The sequence below is a fragment of the Balaenoptera physalus genome, assembly GCF_965194825.1.
Source record: "Balaenoptera physalus genome assembly, chromosome: 15".
Lineage (NCBI taxonomy): Eukaryota > Metazoa > Chordata > Mammalia > Artiodactyla > Balaenopteridae > Balaenoptera > Balaenoptera physalus.
Genome location: NC_138894.1, coordinates 58,416,403 through 58,441,033, shown reverse-complemented (window position 1 = coordinate 58,441,033; position 24,631 = coordinate 58,416,403). Strand labels below are relative to the sequence as shown.

General features: G+C 45.0%; 1 protein-coding gene and 1 long non-coding RNA gene across 2 annotated transcripts in view; one reads left to right on the top strand and one right to left on the bottom strand.

Annotated features, from left to right (window-relative positions):
* Nucleotides 1–6,671, top strand: part of LOC309644222 (uncharacterized protein) — a 175,712-nt gene extending 169,041 nt beyond the window's left edge. Inside the window, exon 4 of the mRNA XM_082427879.1 lies at nucleotides 70–6,671. Within this exon, the coding sequence (XP_082284005.1) occupies nucleotides 70–527 (458 nt within the window). The 3' untranslated portion in view covers nucleotides 528–6,671. The remainder of the gene's footprint in view (nucleotides 1–69) is intronic.
* A 4,648-nt stretch (nucleotides 6,672–11,319) lies between these two features.
* Nucleotides 11,320–24,564, bottom strand: LOC309644289. The gene is made up of 2 exons (XR_014254353.1): nucleotides 21,710–24,564; nucleotides 11,320–19,762 (listed from the first exon to the last, which is right to left on the bottom strand). It is a non-coding gene; the product is annotated as an uncharacterized lncRNA (long non-coding RNA).
* Between the last annotated feature and the right edge of the window lie 67 nt (nucleotides 24,565–24,631).

Here is a 24,631-nt window from a genome sequence, read left to right as displayed (position 1 = left end):
CCTGGCAACCGATGAGCTAACTTGATGTCATCAATTCCCCCTATAACTGGTAACCTCCCTCTTGCCCAGGAGCGGAGACTGCCACCATGTCCTGCCCACCTACACGGTGGGGTGTGGCTCCAGGACCTTGCTTCGGACGTGTAAGCTCCCCCATCCATGAAACCACTGAATCAGGGTCACTGACTCCGGGCTCTTTCTTCAGTCTCCAGGCTGCGCAAGTACAGAGCTTGCAGGCCTGCGGGGTGCAGCCCAACAATGGACACAGCAAGGCAAAGGTTTGGAGACAAAGATTTTTAAGACTCTTGGAGAGTAAACTGTCTTTTGATGTTTTTGAACTGTTAAAAGATAAAATGAGGCCTACTAAAAATTTAAGAACTTATTTGAGCAAAATCCATTCCAATTATGCAGCACCAAGCCAGAGTGGTTATAAGCAAGCACTCCATGGATGGGAGCTGGAGGTGAACTTTTACAGAGAAAAAAAAAGAAACAAAGTAAGGAATTTACTTACTGGCTTAAAGCCTAGTTAGCTGTGATTGGTTGTCCTTAGGTTTCGGTTTGTAACTGTGAGGCATTTGCAGGCTTAGATTTTGGTTTGCTTGTGTAGAACACCCCCAGCATTAGAGCCACCTCAGCCTAAGGGTCTCCTTGTCTCATTAATTTAACAGTATTGAAGAGCTGAACAGTTTGATGTTCATTTAAGTCAAAGATTCTCAACCTTGGCACTTTTGGACATTTGGGGCTGAATCATTCCTTGTGGTTGTCCTGTGCGTTGCAGGATATTTAACAGTATCCCTGCCTCTACCCACTAGATGCCAGTAGCCTTCCCTACACAGTTGTGAAAACCAAAAATGTCTCCGTGCATTGCCCAATGTCTCCGGGGGGCATTTAAATGTAAACAAGCCTTTCAGGAAGTTCCTGGAATGAACAACAAAGTTATTTGCAACTTGTATCTCTTTGGCAAGTTTCCTATAGTGGTGTTGTAGGGTTGATAAAGACAGTGGAAGAGCTCATCATGTTAATGCAGTAGACTATAAGGGGTCGAGGGTAGATGGTCTCCATTCTCACCCTTAGCCTCACCTCTCCTGCCTCTTGCAGTCTCCTGTTGATAGTCAACTTTTAGCTAGAAGATATGACATCTCTGAAGTCAAAAATCAGTAGCTTCTGAGGAATGAAAAGAAAACATGCTAAGGTTTATTGAGCTCTTACCTGAACACGATAGACTTTATGTAACCCCATGAAGTATCATTACCCATTTTATAGATAAGGAAATCGAGGCTCAGAAAAGCAGAGAATTGCTCCTATCACTCAGTGAACGATGAGGTTGGAATCTGAATGCAAGGGTCTGTCTCCATGCTAGGTTGCCAAATCTAGCAATACTATTGTGTGGGACATATTTATACTGAAAAAGTATTCGTTGTTTATCTGAAATTCAAAGTTAATTACGCATCCTGTATTTTATCAGTAACTCTACTTCAATAACCCTTCTCTGACCCCACGGGACCAATGCAAGGGGTGTTGGGTGCTGACCACTAAATTGTTGCACGGGGGACAGACCCAGGAGCCCTGGGCGCATTGGCGAGAGAGGAGGTGGGGTGTAAAGCCCGGCCCACCGGTCTCTGCTTTGAGAGCCTAGTGAGGAGTGACCCCTGGTGGCCACGCGGCGCCCTGCAGCCACAGGCAGTCCGGCACCTGCGCGGAGCATAGGGCTTCAGGGGCAGACATCTGTTCTTAGTTCTGACCTCCCCCGAGAGCTGACATCCACCCAGGGACTGTGGGGAAAGGAAGCCAGGCCCAGAGCCACCTAGGAGCTTTTTCAAACCATTCAGCTGGACTGGAAGTTCATTCCCACGCTGGGTCAACCACTCTGTCGCCCCCAGGTGGCTGATCTGCAAAAAGCAGGTCCTTAGGCCCCTAAAACTTCAAGGACCAAAGGAGGTGGTACCGAACCAAAGCTGGGTCCGCTCCCCGACGCGCAGCAAAGCCAATCTCCTGACAGCGGGCTGTGGGGAAGAAAAGTGCAGCACTTACTGTAAAGCTATACGATAGTCCGGGACAGCTAGTGCTCAAAAAGCCTGAACTCCCCGAAGGGTTTCAGGAAAGCATTTTTAAAGGCCAGGTGAGGGAGGGGGCGCTCTCAGGGTGTGTGATCAGCTCCTGCACGATTCTCTGATTGGTTGATGGTGAGGTGACTGGGCGGTGTCGTAGGGGTTAATACTGTGTTATCAATCCTTAGGCTCCAGTAGGCCTGGGAACTATGTGCTCATGGTCATCAGGTAGTTAGCTTCTTCCATTTGATGAGGGTTTTCACACTATAAAACAACTCAGGAAACGTGCATCAGATACAATTAACTAGGCGCTTCTGAGAGGAGCTAAAGCAGAGAATAGGGGGGAGGGGACTGTCCCGGGAAGGCCCCCTAGGGTCCTGCTCAGCTACAGGACTGCTGAGATTTGTGTCCCCCTACCCACTGCTGCCCACAGGGCCTCCTGGGCCCTCTGCCCACTCCAACGTCTGGGGGGGTCACATGCAAACTGAGGGCAGCACTGGAAGGGAGGTCATTATTAAAACTAGCATCAGGAGTCCATTTCTAGTGTGGAGTCCCACAAATTACCTTTGTGTAAATCTGCTCCTGAGTAGAAGCCTTTGTTGTTTAAAGGCTCCACACGGCCCCCTGGGGACTCATTCCTTCCCCAGACGTTTGCTGTGCCCTAACCTGTGCCAGGATATATCAAGTGCTGAAGGTCAAAACCATGATCCACGTGGGGCCCTGCTTTCTCCGGCTGTTGAGGCAACAGGCCTGGGCTCAGTCACACAGCTCAGAGAGTGCCACCCGCCCCAGGCCCTAAGGAAATCCCCCTGCTGCCCTTTCCTCTGAGAATCCTTGGGGAGGTGGAGGGGATGTCTCCCCAGGGCCCCTCCTCCGTATGGACCCAGCTGACCTTTCGTACTCTTTTTCTGTGTATTTGGCCCCTAATGTTACCCAATGAATCGGGTGATTCAATCCCGCTGCTCGCCACTTACAAAATCAATTACAGACTCACAAATGGTAGAAGAAAAGGTGCCTTTAATCAGAATGCTGGCAATCTGGGGAGACAGTGGACTCAGCGTCCCCCAAAAACCACCTCCGAAGATTCTGCTCGGCCATGAAAGTTATAAAGGGAAACATAGAAGTCATCTCAGTTGATCACTGAGATAGAGAGTCAGAGTCGGCGGCATCCACCACTGTGTGCAGGCTTGTCGACTCCTCGTGATCGTCCTCTGGATGTAATCTTGTTCATAGTTTGGTCACACAGTTTGTTCGGAAGATTACTGAACAAGAAGCTAGGGAAGAGATCTGGTCATCTGTTAATTACTTATTCTTCATTTCTACTTCTGTGATCTACGGAAAGAACCGACAAATTAGGCAAGGTATTGTGTGATTAAAAGATTTGAAAGACATGGTTGAGCCAGAGATGGGTAGAGCATGGGGATGCCTGGGTTAAAAGTTAGTTACAATATAGCTTTGCTCAAGTGACAGGAAAAGGGGCTTCTTGCTGAAGGCAGTTTCCTGTAAAGAGTTGCTTACACTGAGGCCTCACTGAGTTTGGAAGAGGACTCAGAAGGGCACATGTGAGATTGCAGCCCTAGTTGACACCTTGACTTCCGAAGGGTGAGATCCTGCCCAGGGGACACAGCTATCCTGTACCCAGACTCCTCACAAAAACCATGAGATAATACACTGGTATTATTTTGAACTGCTAAGTGTGCGGTAATGTTACGCAGCAACAGGAAACTAATATACGCAGTATCTACAGGCTTCACCCTAGCCCTGGGTGCCTCCATTCTGGAACATTCCCACTAACCCCTGGCTTCCTTCATAACCAGAAAGCACAGCTAACTGAACCCACAGAAAGGCCCCCATGTGGGATGTGCTGAAAGGGAGGTCCCTTTGAAACTGTACTTCTCCTCGGATGGGACTTGAACCCAGCCACACCGCAGATAGGGACTTGAACCCACGGTATGGGATGTGAACCCATTGTCTTTTTTTTTTTTTTTAATCAATTTATTTATTTATTTTATTTTTGGCTGCGTTGGGTCTTCGTTGCTGCATGCGGGCTTTCTCTAGTTGCAGCGAGCGGGGGCTACTCTTCGTTGTGGTGCGCAGGCTTCTCATCGCAGTGGCATCTCTTGTTGCGGAGCATGGGCTCTAGGCGTGTAGGCTTCAGTAGTTGTGGCTTGCGGGCTCTAGGGGGCAGGCTCAGTAGTTGTGGCACATGGGCTTAGGTGCTCTGCAGCATGTGGGATCTTCCCGGACCAGGGCCCAAACCCGTGTCCCCTGCATTGGCAGGCGGATTCTTAACCACTGTACCACCAGGGAAGCCCCCATCGTCTTTTTAATTAAAATCGCTCACCTGGTCTGAAACCATAGAACTCATCTCAGGACTTAGTGAAGCTCAGGTTCTTTTGTCTCGGTGCAGAAAGAATTCAGTGAGAGGCAAAGCGTCGGGCAAGAAGTGATTTATTAGTATACGATGCTTGTGAGAGATACAGGCGGGCAGGCAAGGGAGTGCTGCCCTGAAAGCTAGGTAGGCCACATTCTTATAGTCAAAGGAAAAGTGGGGAGGGGAGAAGACCACCTTCTTCCTCATTCTTGAGTAGACATCAAACTTCCATCATGGGCTTCCCTGGTGATGCAGTGGTTAAGAATCCGCCTGCCAGTGCAGGGGACACAGGTTTGAGCCCTGGTCCAGGAAGATCCCACATGCCGCGGAGCAACTAAGCCCGTGCGCCACAACTACTGAGCCTGCGCTCTAGAGCCGATGAGCCACAACTACTGAAGCCCGTGTGCCTAGAGCCCGTGCTCCACAACGAGAGAAGCCACTGCAATGAGAAGCCCCCACACCGCAACGAAGAGTAGCCCCTGCTCACCGCAACTAAAGAAAGCCAGCGTTCAGCAACGAAGACCCAACTCAGCCAAAAATAAATAAATTTATTAAAAAAATAAAAACTTCCATCATCAGTTCCTCCTCCACATCAGGCGGGAGAGTTTTTTTTTGTCCCTACATGGTCAAACTGGGACTTTCATAGCGCTATGGAAATGGGCAAAAAGCAGTAACATATACTAACGTATGGTAAATCATCTCGGGTTTCAGTATAACGTCACCTTTCCCTATATTTTTATTTTTAGTGCGCACAGAGGAGCATGTCCTAGGAATCATTAACTTACCGACCTCACTGGGCAGGATGCAGGTCTCATTCCACCACTGTTTTATTGTTTGGCGGCATGTCTCATGCTTCTGCTGCACAGTTTTGTTGCTAAGCAAGCACACTCGGTTTTGTTGTTAAGCAAGCCTGCTTTCTTGAGTGATCATTAATTTACAGGGGTCTCCCATACCTTTTTTACTATTTATGATCCCCTAGTAGGATTAACTATTTAATCACCTACTTTGTTCCTTCACTCTGTCCCTATCACCTTAAGTCCAAAGAAATCTGCCATATCTCCTGCCCTGCTCTAGTGTCTAAAATTCACTAATACTCATCTAGCCAACAAATATTTGAGTGCTATATCAGTTACATTGTCACAATAATGCTGTATTACACAAAAACATAGTGAGCTAAAATAATCATTGTTGCCCATGAGTCTATAGGTTGGCTTTTTGGTTTTTCTGGTCTCAGGTGGCTTGATTAAGAGTCTACAGTCAGCTGTGGGTCAGGTAGGTGGCTCTACTGATCTTAGCTGGCTCCGTGGCACATCTGAGGGTCAGCTGGCTATGAATGGCCTCAGCTAGGCTGATGCAGATCTTCTCTACTTCTCACATCCCTTCAGCAGAATAGCAGGGAATATTCTCTTGGCAATGGCAGGACCCAAAAAAGAACAAGCCCAGGTGTGCAGGAGGGCAAGAGGAACTGCACGTGTGATTTTCAAGCCTCTGCTTACGGTCATGTTTGCTAACATCTCATTGGCCAAAGCCACACAGTGAGCCCAGAGACAAAGTGGGAGGGGCCTACAGAAATACAGGAAGAAAGAAGGGCATTAATGCAATCAGCTTGCCACAAGGGCCAAATATAAACACGCATTGTTCTGGGTGTTCACTGTACAGTGGTGAACAAGCTTTTAGAGCTTGGGGTACAGTGGAGAAGAAAAGCAATAAATAAATAAATAGAAAGTGTGATTGGTGTTTTGGATGAGAATAGTCAGTAGGACCTACTTTATATGATCTGAAGGATAAGAAGGAGACAGCGATGGAAAGACCAGCCAATGTAGAAGCTCCGAGATGGATGGCTGAAGTATAGTGAGCAAGGAAAGTAATGGCATAAAATAAGATTGGAGGGAGTTCCCTGGTGGCACAGTGGTTAAGAATCCGCCTGCCAATGCAGGGGACATGGGTTCAAGCCCTGGTCTGGGAAGATCCCATATGCCGCGGAGCAACTAAGCCCGTGTGCCACAACTACTGAGCCTGCGCTCTAGAGCCTGCAAGCCACAACTGCTGAGCCCGCGTGCCACAACTACTGAAGCCCACCCGCCTAGAGTCTGTGCTCCGCAACAAGAGAAGCCATCTCAATAAGAAGCCCGCGCACCCCGACGAAGAGTAGCCCCTGCTCACGGCAACTAGAAAAAGCCCGCGTGCGGCAATGAAGACCCAACACAGCCAAAAATAAATAAATAAATAAATAAATTTATTTATTTAAAAAAAAAAAGATTGGAGAAGTGGCAGGACCAGGGATATGGAGTTTGGATTGTAATCTAAGGGTGATGGGAACTCACTGGAAAGTTCTAATGGGGGAAGGTGACATGATGTGATTTGTGCTTTTTTTTTTCTGGCCACACCACGCAGCATGCAGAATCTTTTTTTTTTAATGTTTATTTATTTGTTTGTTTGTTTATTTGGCTGTGGCAGATCTCAGTTGCGGCATGCAGGATCTTTAGTTGCAGCATGCAAACTCTTACTTGAGGCATGTGGGATCTAGCTCCTTGACCAGGGATCGAACCTGGGCCCCCTGCATTGGGAGCGTGGAGTCTTTGCCACTGGACCACCAGGGAAGTCCCAGCATGCGGAATCTTAGTTTCCCAACCAGGGATCGAACCCTCACCCCCTGCAGTGGAAGTGCAGAGTCTTAACCACTGGACCGCCAGGGAAGTCCTGACTTGTGTTTTTAAAAGGTCACTCTGGCTATTGCATGGAGAATGAACGAATGTTAGGGAGATAAGACCAAAAGCAGGGAGACAAGTTAGCAGGAGGTGTAGGGGTTCAGAATGAACCCCGCCACCCCCAACATGTGTCAGTTTTGCATGAGGATTATTTTGAGCTAAAGGCAATTGAGACCCTGCGGGTTCAAGAGAAAATACTGCCCCTCCCTTAACTACCTAGAAGCATTTAAATTTGGGATTTTTCCCAGAAAATGAGTTAGTCCCAGAGATAAATTTTATCTAAGTGGCCCCATCTATATGGCAAGGCAAACATCTAATTACCAAACACTTACTCTGTTTATCGTCCTGTGAATGACCCTTCTGTCCTTGGAAGCCTCAGACCCCTATCCCATTCCTTAGCTCAGGATGGAATACAGACCTCATTTTACATTTCTTGTATGTGGGGTTCCCATACATATAAAATTAAGTCTGATTTTCTCCTTTTAATCCGTCTCATGTCAATTTAATTCTTAGACGAGCCAGAAGAACCTAGAAGGGTAGGGGAAAGTTTTCTTCGTTCTTGACAGAGGATACTAGGAGTAGTAGAGAGATGGGAGGGGACAGTTTGTGCTGTGTTTGGAGTAGAGCTGGCAGAAGTTGCTGAGGCTTTGGATGTGGAGAGGAGGAGGTATCAGGGTTTCTTTTTTTAAAATTAATTAATTAATTTATTTTTGGCTGTGTTGGGTCTTTGTTGCTGCACGCGGGCTTTCTCTAGTTGTGGCGAGCGGGGGCTACTCTTTGTTGAGGTGTGCGGGCTTCTCATTGCGGTGGCTTCTCTTGTTGCAGAGCATGGGCTCTAGGAGTGCAGGCTTCAGTAGTTGAGGCACGTGGGCTCAGTAGTTATGGCTCGCGGGCTCTACAGTGCAGGCTCAGTAGTTGTGGTGCACGGGCTTAGTTGCTCCGCGGCATGTGGGATCTTCCCGGACCAGGGCTTGAACTCATGTCCCCTGCATTGGCAGGCGGATTCTTAACCACTGTGCCACCAGGGAAGCCCCTATCAGGGTTTCTGACTTGAGCAACTGAGTGAACAGAGAGGCGCCACTTGCTAAGATGGAGAAGAGGCAGAGAACAGGTTGGAAGGAGGGATCAAGAGTTCAGCTTTCAATATGTTAATTATGAGATGCCCGTGAGACAGCCAGGCATTTGGATATATGGGGCTAAATCTCCAGAAGGAAGTCTTTTGAGGTTGGGTCCTACAAAGGAGGAAACTGGTTGGGTGGGCAGAATTTATGACTTAATGGATTGGTGGGTCCTAGAGGCAGGGGTGCTGAAAGAGTCTTAATGAGCCAGCTGTTAGTCTTGATAAGTCATCTGCTTTGTTTACAATCTTATCTTTCAGGAGCAGCTATTTCCTGGAACAAGCAGCAAAATTATTTTTGCTTGGTCCTAGTATTGTTTAACACAGGGACAGGAAAATATGTTCATTTCAGTTCTAATCAGAAAATTGTCCTCAGGCAAGTGCCTCAAAATAATAATAATAATAATAATAACTACTGGGGCTTCTCTGGTGGCGCAGTGGTTAAGAATCCTCCTGCCAATGCAGGGGACACGGGTTTGAGCCCTGGTCCAGGAAGAGCCCACATGCCGCGGAGCAGCTAAGCCAGTGCACCACAACTGCTGAGCCTGCACTCTAGAGCCCATGAGACACAACTACTGAGCCCGCGTGCCACAACTAAGACCCAGTGCAGACAAAATAAATAAATTAATTAATTAAAAAAGAAAAGATGATAAGGCAGACTTCATTCAAGAGGGACCTTTACAATGGGGTTTTGTAGTAGGGAAGAGAGATAGTGTTCAGCTCAGAGTATAATAAAGAAAAGTGGGAATTTATAGCCAAGGAGCAAGACAGCAGATCAGGCGATAGAAAAATACTAAGAGGTAGGGTAATTCTTTGCTAAACTGACCTAACAGCATTTTTGCTGAAGGCAGGCCAGGGTGAAGAGATATCAAAGGTGAGGGATTTTCAGTAAACTGACTCAGCAGGAATCTTGCTAAAACTGGACAATGCAGAGATGAACAGGAAGCCCAAAAGTCAGGGCCTAGTTGAGAAGAGAGTTCAGAGGAACCTGACTTCAGGGTTTGGTCAAGCAGAGAATCTTTGTCAGGAGGAAAAACTTGTCCTCTACCATCTTACATTAAGTAAATGGGGCCTGAAAATTAAACTGCCTAAAGACTGAGTAGCAAGAGAAAAAAGGAGTTTATTTATGCATGCACCACGCATACACATGGGAGTGTTCAGTGAGTAACTAAAAGGGGTGGTTAGGATTTGAAGCTTATATATTGTTGAAAAACAAAATTTAACTGAATAAATTGGAAGATCTTATTGGCTTTACTCAATGATTCATGAATCAGGCAGCACCCCATTGTGGAGACTCAGAGCACGCTGCCCCCAAATATGCCAAAGTGATTATTTTGAATTACAGTTACTTTAAAAATAGCCTGTACAAGAAGGACACTCTGACTTTCCCCTCTGTCTCCATGAAAACAGGAAATAAATCTCCCATGTAAAAGGCACCCTCCCTGTACCAGGAGGTAGAGAGACATCCTTATCACCAGAGATAGGGAATTTAGGGCCAAGAAGCCTGTGTATGTCTGTTAGCATAATTGATGCTATTTTGGGCCCATAAAACAAAGACAGTTGCTTTTAATTCTCCAAATAACTGGTCTACCACCTAAAAGATATCAAATTTGATTTGCCCAACTACATTTTCTTTAATTTTCTTTTTTATATCAGTGAGAAGATTTCCAAATAAACTGGAAATCGAGTTGTATGTTCTAGAACTTTAGAGTTCAATTTATCATGCCTTCAAAATTTGTGCAAGGCATTCAACAAAGGTCTTCCTTCTGAGTGCACAAGTCAAACCTAGACCACCCTAGGGGCAGAAAAACCCCTCCATTATTGCTTTTATTAGCCCCTGAGTATTAGCCTCCAGTTTTTATTTCATATTGTGTAGAGGCTCAGGTAAACTTATTGGTTTCCTTTAATATTAATTTAATTAATATTGCCTTAGGGGCAGATTTATATGCCCTGTCTTATACCAGGCAGGGGAAGCATTCCCCAGTGAGACATAATGTCTATCTCACAATATAATCAAACAAAAGAGATGTAACCGTCTTACATAAAGCCCATTCAAATACACTAATTTTTTAAAATAAACTTTTATCTCAATTCTATCAACTATGATACCTTTAAGTTTAGCTTCCATTAGGATCCTATCAACAAATCTTGGTCTTACAAAGAGTCCCAGAAACTTTCCTTTTATCCCCCGGCCATTTTTATCTATTTTTATATAAAAGGCTTTGGGGTCCCCAGTGAGGGGTAGAACCAAGGGACTCAGGTCCTTTTCTCAATCTTTAACTTGATTAATTGACCTAACTGTAGCCCCAAGCAATTGCTTGTCAGGTATCTCACTGTAATTTTCTTTCAGCCTTTAAGTTATTTTTCCAAACTGGGGTAAATAGAGCAGACTCATTTGGGACCCTTTAATGCTGGGGGGAGAGTAGAGGGTCCCTTTGGCCCTACCAACCTTAGGTAGTTTTGTATCAAAACTTTTTTTAATCCTATCAACATCCATTTTATTTATCCCATTTTTCTTTTGAATTTTTGAATTTTATTTTATTTATTTTTTTATACAGCAGGTTCTTATTAGTTATCCATTTTATACATATTAGTGTATACATGTCAATCCCAATCTCCCAGTTCATCCCACCACCACCTCCACCACTTTCTCCCCTTGGTGTCCATACGTTTGTTCTCTACATCTGTGTCTCTATTTCTGCCCTGCAAACTGGTTCTTCTGTACCATCTTTTTGTTTTTTAATTCTAGTTTTATTGTATTGTGAGATGTTTGTTTGTTTGTTTTTGGCTGTGTTGGGTCTTTGTTGCTGCGCACGGGCTTTCTCTAGTTGCGGCAAGCGGGAGCTACTCTTCGTTGCGGTGCGTGAGCTTCTCATTGCAGTGGCTTCTCTTGTTGCGGAGCACGGGCTCTGGGCGCGGGCTTCAGTAGTTGTGGCTCGTGGGCTCTAGAGTGCAGGCTCAGTTGTGGCGCACGGGCTTAGTTGCTCCGTGGCGTGTGGGATCTTCCCAGACCAGGGCTTGAACCCGTGTCCCCTGCATTGGAGGCGGATTCTTATCCACTGCACCACCAGGGAAGCCCCGCAAGTTTTAAATTAATGAGTGGGTTTCCCAATGGGACTGCTGCACAGTATGCAGAATCTGTCTCCACCACTCCCATAAGTTTCTGAGTTGCTTAAGAAAGCCATAACCAGCTAAGAGGAGCCTTGTCTCTTTTCTTCACAACAAAGCTCTCATGTGGTAGCTTCACTTTTATCCTGACAAATTCTGTTAAGGTAGCTGAATTGAGGAAAGACATCAGGTCAGCCTCCTACCTAATCAGCTAGCCCAAGCCTCCTCAGTATCTTTCAGCTGAGCAAAATCATCCCAGTGTTTTACAGCTGGGGGTAACTGCAGTGTCTTTCAACTAAGCAAATATAGGTAACTCTTCTATTTAAAAAAATCTTTTTTAAACATTTTTAATTGAAGTATGGTTGATTTATAATCTTGTGTTAATTTCAGCTATACAGCAAAGTGATTCAGATAATGTGTATATATATATATATATATATATATTCTTTTTCATTATGGTTTCTCATAGGATACTGAATATAGTTCTCTGTGTTATACAGTAGGATCTTGTTGTTTATCCATTCCATATATAATATAAATAGCTTACAACTGCTAACCCCAAACTCCCATTCCATCCCTCCCCCAATCCCCCCCACTCTGGCAACCACAAGTCTATTGTCTTTGTGAGTCTGTTTCTGTTCCGTAGGTGGGTTCATCTGTGTCATATTTTAGATTCCACATATAAGTGATATCATATGGTATTTGTCTTTCTCTTTCTGACTTACTTCACTTGGTATGATAATCTCTAGTTGCATCCGTATTGCTGCAAATGGCATTATTTCATCCTTTTTTACGACTGAGTAGTATTCCACTGTATATATGTACCACATCTTCTTTATCCATTCATCTGTTGATGGACATTTAGGTTGTTTCCATGTCTTGGTTATGGTGAATAGTGCTGCTATGAACACAGGGGTACATATATCTTTTTGGATTAGAGTTTTGTCTGGAGTGGGATTGCTGGATCATATGGTAATTCTATTTTTAGTTTTCCGAGGAGCCTCCATACTGTTTTCCATAGTGGTTGTGCCAGCTTACATTCCCACCAACAGTGTAGGAGGGTTCCCTTTTCTCCACATCCTCTCCAGCCTTTGTTATTTGTAGAGTTTTTAATGATGGCCATTCTGACAGGTGTGAGGTGGTACCTCATTGTAGTTTTGATTTGCATTTCTCTGATAATTAGTGACGTTGAGCATCTTTTCATGTGTCTAATGGCCATTTGTATTTCTTCTTTGGAGAAATGTCTATTTAAGTCTTCTGCCCATTTTTCGATTGGGTTGTTTGATTTTTGTTGTTGAGTTGTATGAGCTGTTTGTATATTTTGGAAATGAAGCCTTTGTGGGATGCCTCGTTTGCAAACATTTTCTCCCATTCTGTAGGTTGTCTTTTAGTTTTGTTTATGGTTTCCTTTGCTGTGCAAAAGCTTGTAAGTTTGATTAGGTCCCATTTGTTTATTTTTGTTTTCATTTCTATCGCCTTGGGAGACTCACCTAAGAAAACATTGGTACAATTTATGTATAGGTACCTCTTCTTGAACCTAAGTTCAAGAATGACCTACTCCTCATGGTGAGGAGTTTAACAACCTCTGAATAAACTCAGGATCTTCAACTAGGAGTGGGAGATCAGGTATCAGGGGAGATTCACCCAAATTAATCCGGACTCACTGAGGAGGTGAACAGGCACAAGGGGTCCTGCTGGTATCAAGGCTCCAGAGTTGAGGCAAAGGAGAGTAGTCTGCTCTGGGTCCCTGAATTGTTGCCAAAACTGTCAACTTGAAAAAAGCATACAACGTTAAGGGCTCTGAGTTGAGTTTATTCAGCATCTTACTAAGGACTATAGCCCAGGAGAAAGCCTCTCAGATAGCTCTGAGAAACTGTTCTGAAGAGGTAAGGGTGGAGCCAGGACATATATAAACTTTTTTTTTTTTTTTTTGGGCTGGGAAAAAGTGTAGTCAAGCATAAAAAGATTACTGCTAATCACAAAGAACAGACATCTCAAGTTAATGATTTTAGTGCTTTCCTATGTATGGGAAGATGCAAGAATCTGGGGTAGCTGACGTTTTTTCCTTAGATATGTATCTTAACTATCTAGGGGATGGTATATCCAAAGCACAGAAAGCTTCTTGTTTTCTCCATCCTGGATTCCCTCAGGCACATGGATGGTGGGCAAATGCAGTGGCTAATGGCTTAATCCTTGTAGAACTGGAATGGCAGGCAACATTTTTTTCTTTACAGTATTAAGTCTTGGTTTGCTGACGTCAGGGAGGAAGAATTTTTCCTTCTAGGTTCTCTGGCTATCTAAGAACTCAACTGACATGAGACAGATTAACAGGAGAAAATCAAACAACTTTAATAACATGTATGCATGGGACAGACCCAGGAAAACTGAGTAACTTACAACAATGGCTGAAACCACCATCTTCAGCTAATGCCAAAAGAGGATGTTGGGGTAGTGGTTTGGGACTTCAAAGGGGAGGAAGGCAATTCACATGGCGATGCAAAAGCAAATGTTTGGTAAATAAATATTTGCTGGGCCATGCAGAGACAACAGGACACAGAGTGGACTCTAATCTCTAGGCCCTGAGGATTTCCCCCACCAAACCTAGCCCATATTCTTTGCAGATATCTCTGGTGACAGCTGTATTCCAGGGACAGGCCCTCTATCTAAAAAATTTTTAGGCAGTTAGGGGGAAGGTCAAATTTTCTTCCTGAGTCTTTTGGACCTTGATTGTTTTCAGCTTGAAATAATCCACATGCCAAAGAGACATTTGGGAGTGGTAAGTTTTGTTCCCTACACTGATGTGGGGCTTAGCACAAGTGACTCCAGTTTTTTGTTTTTTGTTTTTTTTTACCATACCTCATGGCTTGTGGGATCCTAGTTCCCCAACCAGGGATTGAACACGGGCCCTCGGCAGTGAAAGCTATGAGTCGCAACCACTGAAGTGCCAGTGAATTCCCGTGACTCCACTTTGAGCTGGTTGTTTCTTTTTTAACAATATCTAACTTAGTAGGTGAAGGGAAGAAAAATATACCACCCTAAAACGTACCTCTTTGGCATATTGATTATTTTAGGCTGATTATTTGTAAGAAACAGCAGACAGAGGAAAAGCTCCAAAAACTGAGTAGAAGTTATCCTTTTGTAAGAAACATTTACATTTATAAGGTAAATCTATATTTGTGATGGTGTCTCCCTCCCTGTACCATGAAGAGGAGGATGACCAAATCTCTAGAAACTGTTAACAATGAAGAAGGCATATACTTAAATCTGCATAACAGCCTTACCCTTGTTTACTGTGCTTTGCCTGATAACCTTCCATAATTGATCTCCCTGACCCCCACCATCTTCTTTTGTCTTTAGCAGAAGATGTATTTAAGGTGATGGCTTTGTCCATTTCAGAGACTTACTCAGTTTTCCTGGGTTTCTCCTATGTATAAAGGAAGTATACATGTTATTAAACTTTTGTTTTTCTCTTCTTAATCTGTTTTATATCAATTTAGTTACTAGACCAGCCAAAGAACGTAGAAGAGTAGAAGGGAAACCCACCCCTACATAGGGAAAAGGGAGGGATAGGAAAGGCTCCTATGAGAAAACCAGATTTCTTTTGGAAAGACAAATGGGTTTTTACGAGAGCAAAAGAGAGATAAGAAAGTCTGTGATAATGTTTGTTTATGTAGGTACCCCTGGTCTGTCTTCAGGGCCATAAAATTTCCCAGGAGAGGAGATTTATGGTACATTTCCTCTTGGTCTTTCTCCTGGGAGCAGACTCACCCCAAGGAGGGAATTTATGGTAGTCCTCGTTTCTCAGAAGTTCCTGCTTTTAGTAGATGAGAGACACTCTGAGATGGCTTTTGTCTGCATCTATTGAACCTCAAATGTCTTCAGCTTAAAATAATCTTTATACCAAGTTTTGGGTTCTGGGTGGGTCCCAACAGGGCTTAGCCAGTTCAATCATTGTTTGGCTCACCATGAAATGGCAAATGACAACCTGAGATGTGTCACAGGACCAAATACATGCCACAGCTGTTGGGGCCGAAACCGTGTATCTCAGATTGGGACTTGAACCCAGGTGGCTGGGACTCGAACCCGGCCAAAACCCCCAGTCTTCCAACTGAGATCACACACCTGGTTTTAGGACTTTGAAGCTCAGGTTCTTGATGTCTCATGGCAGAAAGAATTCAGTGAGAGACAAAGTGATGGGTAAGAAGTGGGTTTATTTAGAGAGAAACACGCTCCGCAGACAGAGTGTGGGCCATCTCAGAAGGCGAGAAAGGCACCAGGGTCTGGGGTTGTCAGTTTTTATAGTGGTGGGTAATTTCATAGGCTAATGAGAGGGAGGAGTATTCCAGCTCTTTCGAGAAGGGGCAGTGATCTCCAGGAATTGGGCTACCACCCACTTTTTGATCCTTACAGTCGCCTTAGAATTGTCATGGAGCCTGTGGGTGTGTCATTTAACTTGCTGATGTGATACAATTAGTGTATACTGAGGCTCAAGTTCTAGTGGAAGTCGACTTGTCCACCATTTTGGACCTATTTGGTTCTAATCCGTTTATGTCATGTCCTCGGGCTATGTCATCCTTTCAAAGATTGTGTCCTGCCCCCTTCCTTCCTGTTCCAGGGCCACAGCTCTCAAATCACAGCTTTATATCTGGGAACTTAAGAGGCCATTCTTTGAAACTAAAGCTACCTCATTAGGGGATGGTGTGTTCAGAGGAGGGACTTGGCTGGGCAGGTACTTCAACTGAGCTGGCAAAGGCTTTTTGTGTTACCGAACTCAGGTCCAGCTGCTCAGCACCTGAAAAATCAACACTCGAGAGGCAAGTATTGGTAGAAACTGAAAGTGTTGGTTTTAATCAGAAAGCTGACATTCTGGAGAAAAGGTGGACTTGCATCCCAAATCCAACTCCAAAGATTCTGCTCAGCCCTGAAAGTTTTTAAAGGGAAAAGGGGAAGTAATCTCAGTTAATCATGGAAATAGGGGCTCAGACTCATTTCCATCTTCCACTGCATGCAGGCTTGTCGACTCCTAGTCTTCAGATAGCCTTTCTTTAGATGCTATCTCGTTTACACAGTTTGTGAGATTACTGAAGGGGAACTTAAGGAAGAGATCTGGTCATTGGTTAATTACTTATTCTTCATTTCTATTTCTTTGATCTATGGAAAGAACCAACAGTTTAGGCAAGGTATTGTGTGATCAAAAGATTTGAAAGGTGCGCTTGGGCCAGAGATGAGTAGAGCGTGGGAGTTTAAGGTTAGTTACAATACAGCTTTGCCAAAGTGACAAGACAAAAGAGGCCTCCTGCAGAGAGCTCTTTCTTGCAAGGAGCTCTCTCCTGCCAAGAGCTCTCTCCTGCCAAAAGCTGCTTACAAATCCCCACTTGTCAGAACATCGTTCCACTTCTATGGGGTTAGGGGTGAAGATCCATCTTCTATAACTTCATGCTGACGTAGCGACTGTATTCTCAGGATGGAAGATGTCAACTTGGGACGGTAGCGTCTCTTTGCTGACAATTTCAGTTGCCCGCTTACACATATGGGCAGAGCAAGCTATAATTATTTTGATGTCCACCACAAAGATATAGATTATTATGAGCAATAGTGTTAATTCCATTCTCTTAAGGCCAGTTCTTGGAATTGTGCGTGCCATAGATTCAGTACTGCTCAAGACGTAGCCGCTTATGTCATGGCTGTAGTCTGGTCATCATGCAGTTAGCTTTTCCCTCTGGTGGCAGTTACAGTATTTGTAAAACAACCCAGGAATGTGCATCAGACACTGAAAGATTCTGTGACTTTAATGTCCTAATCATTAGCTGCTTGAGCCTGCTCCTTCGTGACTCAGGGAGGCCTGGGACACATCAGCTTCTCTACAATCAAGAGGCAGGGGACACGGAGGGGCCTTTGTACGTGGCGGGGCAGCGGGGCGCAGGGTTCTGCTCAGTTCCGTTTGTGTTGGGATTAGCGAAGGAAAAGTGAGCAAGAGCATTGCAGGGGGCAGAAACAGCATGTGAAAAGGAAGGGACTTGGGCTTCCCTGGTGGCGCAGTGGTTGGGAATCCACCTGCCAGTGCAGGGGACACGGGTTCGAGCCCTGGTCTGGGAGGATCCCACATGCCTCGGAGCAACTAAGCCCGTGCACCCCAACTACTGAGCCTGCGCTCTAGAATCCGCGAGCCACAACTACTGAAGCCCGTGTGCCACAACTACTGAAGCTCGCGCCCCTAGAGCCTGTGCTCTGCAACAAGAGAAGCCACCACAATGAGAAGCCTGCGCCCCGCAACAAAGAGTAGCCCCCGCTCACTGCAACTAGAGAAAGCCCGCGTGCAGCAGCGAAGACCCAATGCAGCCAAAAATTAAATAAATGAATAAGTAAATAAATTTATTTTTTAAAAAAAAAGGAAGGGACTTGTATTTATAGGGCACAGATTAAATTCTTGGTAACTGTCTTCATCTCATTCCATCCTCCCAGTAACCCTGTGAGGTAGATATTAGTCCACCCCGTTTATCTGATTGGGAGATCAGGACTCCAGTGCAAATAATTTACCCAGGCTGCCACCATTTGTATGTGAGGTCTCCAGGATTGAAAGCAGGTCTGTATGGCTTCAAGGGAGAAGATGATGCCAGAACAGAGAAGGCAGAGGGTAGGAATGGCAGTCAGCTGGGAAGGGAGACTGGGGCCAGACTTGAGAGATCAGAAGCTGAAACCACATTCAGCGCAAAAGGGTTGCTCTAGTCATTAGAAAAGTATCTGGCAATTCTACCTAGGACGGCTCTGGGAATCAGAGAAATGCCTGGGCTAGTCCTCCCCCTTGGTGGTCTGAGATAACAGGGAAGCTTCCAAGAAAGAGGAATGGTGGGATGGGGGCAGGGGGAAGTGCTCCAGGCTGTGCAAGGCCTCTGGCCTGTCTCCCCTCTCTCTCCAGGTGGTCTAGGCCCCCTCCTCCCCAAGCCAGTCACTCAGCCTCCACCATACCTCAGGGCGGTAGGCAACGCACAGGTGCCTTTGATTTCAGTCCCCTTGCTGCCTGATGCAGCTATTGTCTCCTTCTACCTGGCCACCACAGAGTTCCCCTCCTCATTTCCAAGATTGAGAAAGCAAAAATTAGCAATGAGAAGGAATGAGAAGTTAAAAATGTGCCCTGCCATTCATCCGGCTGGGATAACAAAGATAAAGCCAGTTGCAAAGTTGAACAGGAAACACTATTTCTCTCAAGGACAAGCTGCAGTGGCAAAAGGACTCCTGCTTTCTTACTCACTGAGAAGTCTTGTCCTCTAAAATCAGAGACCATCAGAAACTTTGCTGTTTGAAATTTTGTCAGCAGGAATGAAACACCCCATTCTTGCCTGCACGTTCTAATTCACTCTGACACAGAAAAGCAGCTTCTATTTACAACCCAGGTGCACCGCATTAGGTGAGGGATTTTTTTGGACACACCATGCCACATCTGTCTTAACTTTGTAGTTTCCACCTTTCAGTCTAGGTTTGACTTTACACCCTGCTTTGCTTTGAGCCTATCCAAGCATGGCTTCAGGTAAATTTCTCCTAAACTCCACCCTCCCCCAAAGCACATAACTGTAGGTTTTCTTTTGTTTCCTTTGTTTGGTCCCTCCTATTGCTATGGAGTCTCCTTCTGTGCAACTGGCCAAAAAAACCTGACTTTGTCAGACTATAGGCTTGTCCCTGGTGATGAAGGGCTGATTGGGCTAGGACAGGACCTCACAAAACACTCCCTTCCTTTTCCAGACTTGACTTTATTTCCCGAGGACTAAGACAAAGGCAAGGGCTGTTCGGTCCGCCTGATCCTGAGATGGGCGGAGCGGGAACACAGAGCATTGCATTCTTCTGGAAAATGTTCAGAGCTTTCTTTATGTAACTGTGTCCCATTAATTGGTGTGCAGGCACTGGACTGAGGGCTTTACAAAGCCATTCCACTCAGTCCTCACCACAACGCTATGAAGTAGGTCCTGTTATCATCATTCCCAATTTACAGGTGAAGAAACTGAGGCAAGGAGAGAAGTTAAGTAAATTGCCCAACAAAGTCATGCAGTCAGTAAGCAGTTCAGCTGGGATTTGAACACAGGAAGTTTGAATGCAGAACCCTTAACCACTAGGCCGGAGGTTCATAAAACTAAACCCTGGTGCTTTTAATATCTTATTACCTTCTGGACCAAGCCTCCTAGGCCAAAAGAAATACTTAACAGTTCCATGTATTCAGTTTTATGCACATACAACTTTTTTTTTAATAAATTTATTTATTTATTTATTTATTTTTGGCTGCGTTGGGTCTTCGTTGCTGCGCGTGAGCTTTCTCTAGTTGCGGCGAGTGGGGGCTACTCTTCGTTGCGGTGTGCAGGTTCCTCATTGCAGTGTATGCCCATACAACTTTATAAGCATTTATGTCCTAATAATTTAGTAGCTGTTTGGGAAAAAAATACAGATAAATTAAAAGGAAAAATAATATTTTTATTTCATTCTTAAATAACCTATACATAGTATTGAAATGTGTGTGCTGGTTGGGCACTGCACAACTTCTCAAACTTTAAAATCAGATTTGGACACCACCACACTCATTCTACACGGTACTCGCTTTTTACCGCAGAAAACACCAAAAACTCAGTTTCACAAAGATATGTTGTTGTGGGGACCTACTCAGAATACCAGAGTTTGTATAAAGATTATTTTAAGCTGAAGACTTTGAGATTCACCAGATGCAGAAAGAAGACTTCTTGGAGTTTACTTTGACTAAAAGAAGCAACTTCTGAGAAATGAGTCTGGCATTAATCCTCTCTCCAGGGGGAATTCCCTGGCTGTACAGTGGTTAGGACTCTGTGCTTCCACTGCAGGGGGCACAGGTTCGATTCCTGGTCATCCCCCATGCTGTGGGGCGGGGCGGGGCGGGGCGGGGCGGGGCGGGGCGGGGCGGGGCGGGGGTGGGACGGGAGAGAAAATCCTCTCTCCAGGGGAGTTTCATGGCCATGAAGAAGATAGAAAGAGAACTGGTACCTGCATAATCTATTATCACAAACTTTCTTGTCTTCTATTCTAAAAACGCATTTGTCTTTCCTAAAGAAACCGATTTGTCCTCACTATAGAAGTCTTTTCTTTCCCCCAGTAAGTTAGATATATAAGCTCCCAGTTCTAACCACCCCTTTGAGTTACTCATCATGGAGCATGTCTGCATGTATTCGCATTGCATGCAAAAGTAAACTCTTTCTTTTGCTAATCTCGTTTGTCAGCTTAATTTGCAGACACCCAAAACTGAACCTAAGAGGGTAGAGGAAATGCTGTTTTTTTCTTCCCCAACTATATCATTAAAAGCAATGTAGCATGAGTTTGTGTTGAAACTGCGAACTAACTGCAGTTAGTAGTCTTGTACAATGGCTGACAGGTGTTGCTGAATTTCCCCTGAAACTTAAGAATACCCCATGGTGCCCCTGTGAATTTGCTCTCGTTCCCTGGGGTGCCTTGGTGTCCAGTTTGGGAACCATGGTACTAGCCTAAATTCCTATCAAAGTGATCTAACATAATCTATGAGCCCACTGGGACTGGCATATTGTAACTGCTTGTTTTTTCAGCAGTGTCAGGGAGGAAGATATTTTCCTCTACCCTTCTAAATTCTGGCTGGTCTAAGAATTAAGTTGATGTGAGTAAGATTAACAGGAGATAATCCAATAAAAGTTAAGTAACATGTATACATGGAAGAGACCCAGGAAAACCAAGTAACTCACCAAAATGGCAGAAATTCTCACCTTAAATACCATGTTCAGCTAAAGACTAAAGAGGATGTTGGGGGTAGTGTTTTGGGACCTCAGAGGGGAGGAAGGCAATGCAAGTGGAGATGGAAAAGCAAATGTTTGGTAAATAAATGTTTGCTAGGCCATGCAGGGGGTGGGACAGAGTGGACTCTGATCTCTAGGCCCTGATGAGTTTCCCCCACTACACCTAGCCTATATTCTTTGCAGACATCTCTGGTAATAGCTCTATTCCAGGAATAGGCCCTTTATCTAAATTCTTTTAGGCAGTTAAGGGGGAGGTAACAAGGAAAACTTTCCAAGTCTTCTGTTTCCTAAAAGTAATCAGGCTAAATTAATCCTCATGTCAAAGAGACACATTTTGGGGTGGAAACTTTGCTCCCCTACAGCAATCTCCATACATCTCTGGATGTATCTGTCTGGTTCACAGCTGTATCTATTGTACCAACATCAGTGCCTGGCACAAAGGAAGAATGCAGTTGAAGGAGGTGTCACATAAGTGGGGCGCACAGGTGCAGAGCACACATGGTTAACTCTTGAGGGGTATTTCACCCTCCCCTATTCATGAGTCATCGCAAAGTGAATGTGTCCAGAATTTTGGATATAAATACCACGGATTCCTGCTCTTCTGGCTCTTTTTCCTCCTAGACTTTATGCTTCCTATTTCCACACTCTTTCTTCTGTAGAGAACAATATAGCTCAATTAGGTCGCTGTTTATTAAATACAGTTTATTCTCAATCTAGCAGTCCGTGTCAGATCAGGTCATTCGTCTACTCAAGACCTGCAGTGGCTCCCCAGCTCACTCAGAGTCAAAGCCAAAAGTTCCATAAGGCCTTGGATCATCTGCCCTTGCCTTCCTTCCCTGACCACATGTCCTACCACTCCCCCACCCCACCCCGGTTCATCCTCCTCCAACCATTCGGGCCACCTTGCTATTCCCAAACTCAAGGTGTTTGCTTTTCACTTAGAGGCTGTTGACCTCTGCCTGGAAGGCTCTGCTCTCAGACATGTGGAAATAGTTAAGACCACCCAAATGAGAACAAGCAAAGGCTGTTTACTCAGAGCTTGCTACAGCAAGGGAATCAGCCATCATTATTTGCATTTGGCAGTGAGCTGACAGGCATTGCTACAGGGGTTGTTGTTTGGCTCCCTGGACTGGTTGCTGCAGCTACGGTTGACTTCCTGAGTTCGTTGCTGCAGATTGAAGCCAAATCACCGCCTCTGCAGCAACCAGTCCAGAAGACAAAGACCTCTGCAGCAATTGCCCCAGAACTGTCAGGACTTGGTTGATAGCTGGTCAGCTTCTCTTTTTTAAAAATTTTTTTGGCTGTATTGGGTCTTCGTTGCTGCGCGCGGGCTTTCTCTAGTTGCGGCGAGTGGGGGCTACTCTTTGTTGTGGTGCGTGGGCTTCCCATTGCGGTGGCTTCTCTTGTTGCGGAGCACGGGCTCTAGGTGCGCGGGCTTCAGTAGTTGTGGCACACGGGGTGTCTCAGCAGTTGTGGCTCGTGGGCTCTAGACCGCAGGCTCAGTAGTTGTGGCGTATGGGTTTAGTTGCTCCGTGGCATGTGGGATCTTCCCGGACCACGGATCCAACCCGTGTCCCCTGCGTTGGCAGGCGGATTCTTCTTTTTAAAATTAATTAATTAATTAATTAAATTTTTGGCTGCGTTGGGTTTTTGTTGCTGTGCACGGGCTTTCTCTAGTTGTGGCGAGCGGGGGCTGCTCTTCGTTGAGGTGCACGGCTTCTCACTGTGGTGGCTTCTCTTGTTGCCGAGCATGGGCTCTAGGCGTGCGGGCTTCAGTAGTTGTGGCATGTGGACTCAGTAGTTGTGGCGCCCGGGCTTAGGTGCTCCATGGCATGTGGGATCTTCCTGGACCAGGGCTCAAACCCTTGTCCCCTGCATTGGCAGGCAGATTCTTAACCACTGTGCCACCAGGGAAGTCCCCAGCTTCTCTATTTTTTTAATCCCCACTTCCAACTCAGGACCAATCAGAGGAAGCTAAGTATGCTTCCCCAAACCAATCACAGAGGATGCTCTACTTCTAGTTATCCCACCTCCAGCTATCCCACGGCCAATCACAGCACACCTGATGCCTCTGCTTTTTCACTATGAAGCTTTCCTACTCCTCTGCCTGCCTTTAAGTCTCTGCCAGACACAAGTGGTGGTAGCAAACTCTGAACAAGTAGCTTGTTCTGTTTGTTCTGAGTTGGGTGTTCTTCACACACAGTATGTGCCTTCTGCATGGAGAAGCCGGGTGACTTTACCTACCGAGGGACTGTGTGTTTGATGATTCTCAGATGTGTTGATTCTCAGATGTGTGACTTCTTACTCGTTTTACTCGTCTGTGGGTAGCATCTAACAGGCCTCCAAAATTTGGCCCAAAGTTATTATTGTTCTCATTAATGATGAGGAAACAAGTTGAGAGAAGTAAAATTGCTGTTACCTGCCTGGTGAGTTAGGGTCAGAGGCCAGGTCTCGAGTTACCCCAAGCACTGGCTCTTAACCTCTGTCCTATAACTGGCTCATTCCCCCTGAGCCTACATTTCCTCTCTGTAAAACAAGAATAATAACATCATATTAAGCTGAACCAAATGAAACAGAATTTTTGTACTTTGAAAAAGTTTGAATACGGAATTCCCTGGTGGTCCAGTGGTTAGGACTCCATGCTCTTACTGTTGAGGGCCCTGGTTCAATCCCTGGTGGCGGAACTAAGGTCCCACAAGCTGTTCAGCGTGGCCAAAAAAAAAAAAAAAAAGAGGTTGAATATTGGCAATTTTATACAGTTCAACCTAATATAATGTTGTGAGGATGAAATAAAATAAAACGATGTTAAACTGAAGGCAATATAACATTTCTATTAGTAACACAGGACTCCAGAAACACTTCCCAGGATTTAAATTCCTACTCCACCCTTTTCTGGCTGTTCGGTCTTGGGCCATCTGACCCATCTGTGCCTCAGTTTCTTCAGCCATAAAAAGGAGATATAAGACAGGTCAACAATGCCTTACTTGCAATTCTGAAATCCAAAAAGCTTTGAAAAACAAGTTTTGTGGCAAACTCATTTGGTAGCAAATTTTGACCTGAGCTGACCAGAGGCTATTTATAGTCTATATTTATCCCACTTAGTGTGAAAAAGCATATGTTCTGCTGAAGGAATATTACCTTTGACTTTAGGGTGTTGCCCCAGACTCTCTGAGGTTGTCATGTATTATACTCATGTAGGGAGTTATTATTTCAAATACTGCTTCTGAAACAAAGCTGATTTTATTACATGCCAAGCACAGGAGAACGGTGTGGCAGAACACAGCCTCCTGAACAAAGCAAAGAGCTGATCCTTATATGTTTGCACCAAAGCACAGCTGTTGCTGATTGGGGTTGGTTTCTGGGATTCTGGATTCCATAGTTACTTATTCACAGTTTGGGATTAGGGCCAAAGAGCTGTCAGTCTTCCAACTTCTTTCTTGAATTTGGAGAATAGGAACTTTTTATTCACACCTTGTGACTTTTCTAAAATATGAAAAATCCTGCAT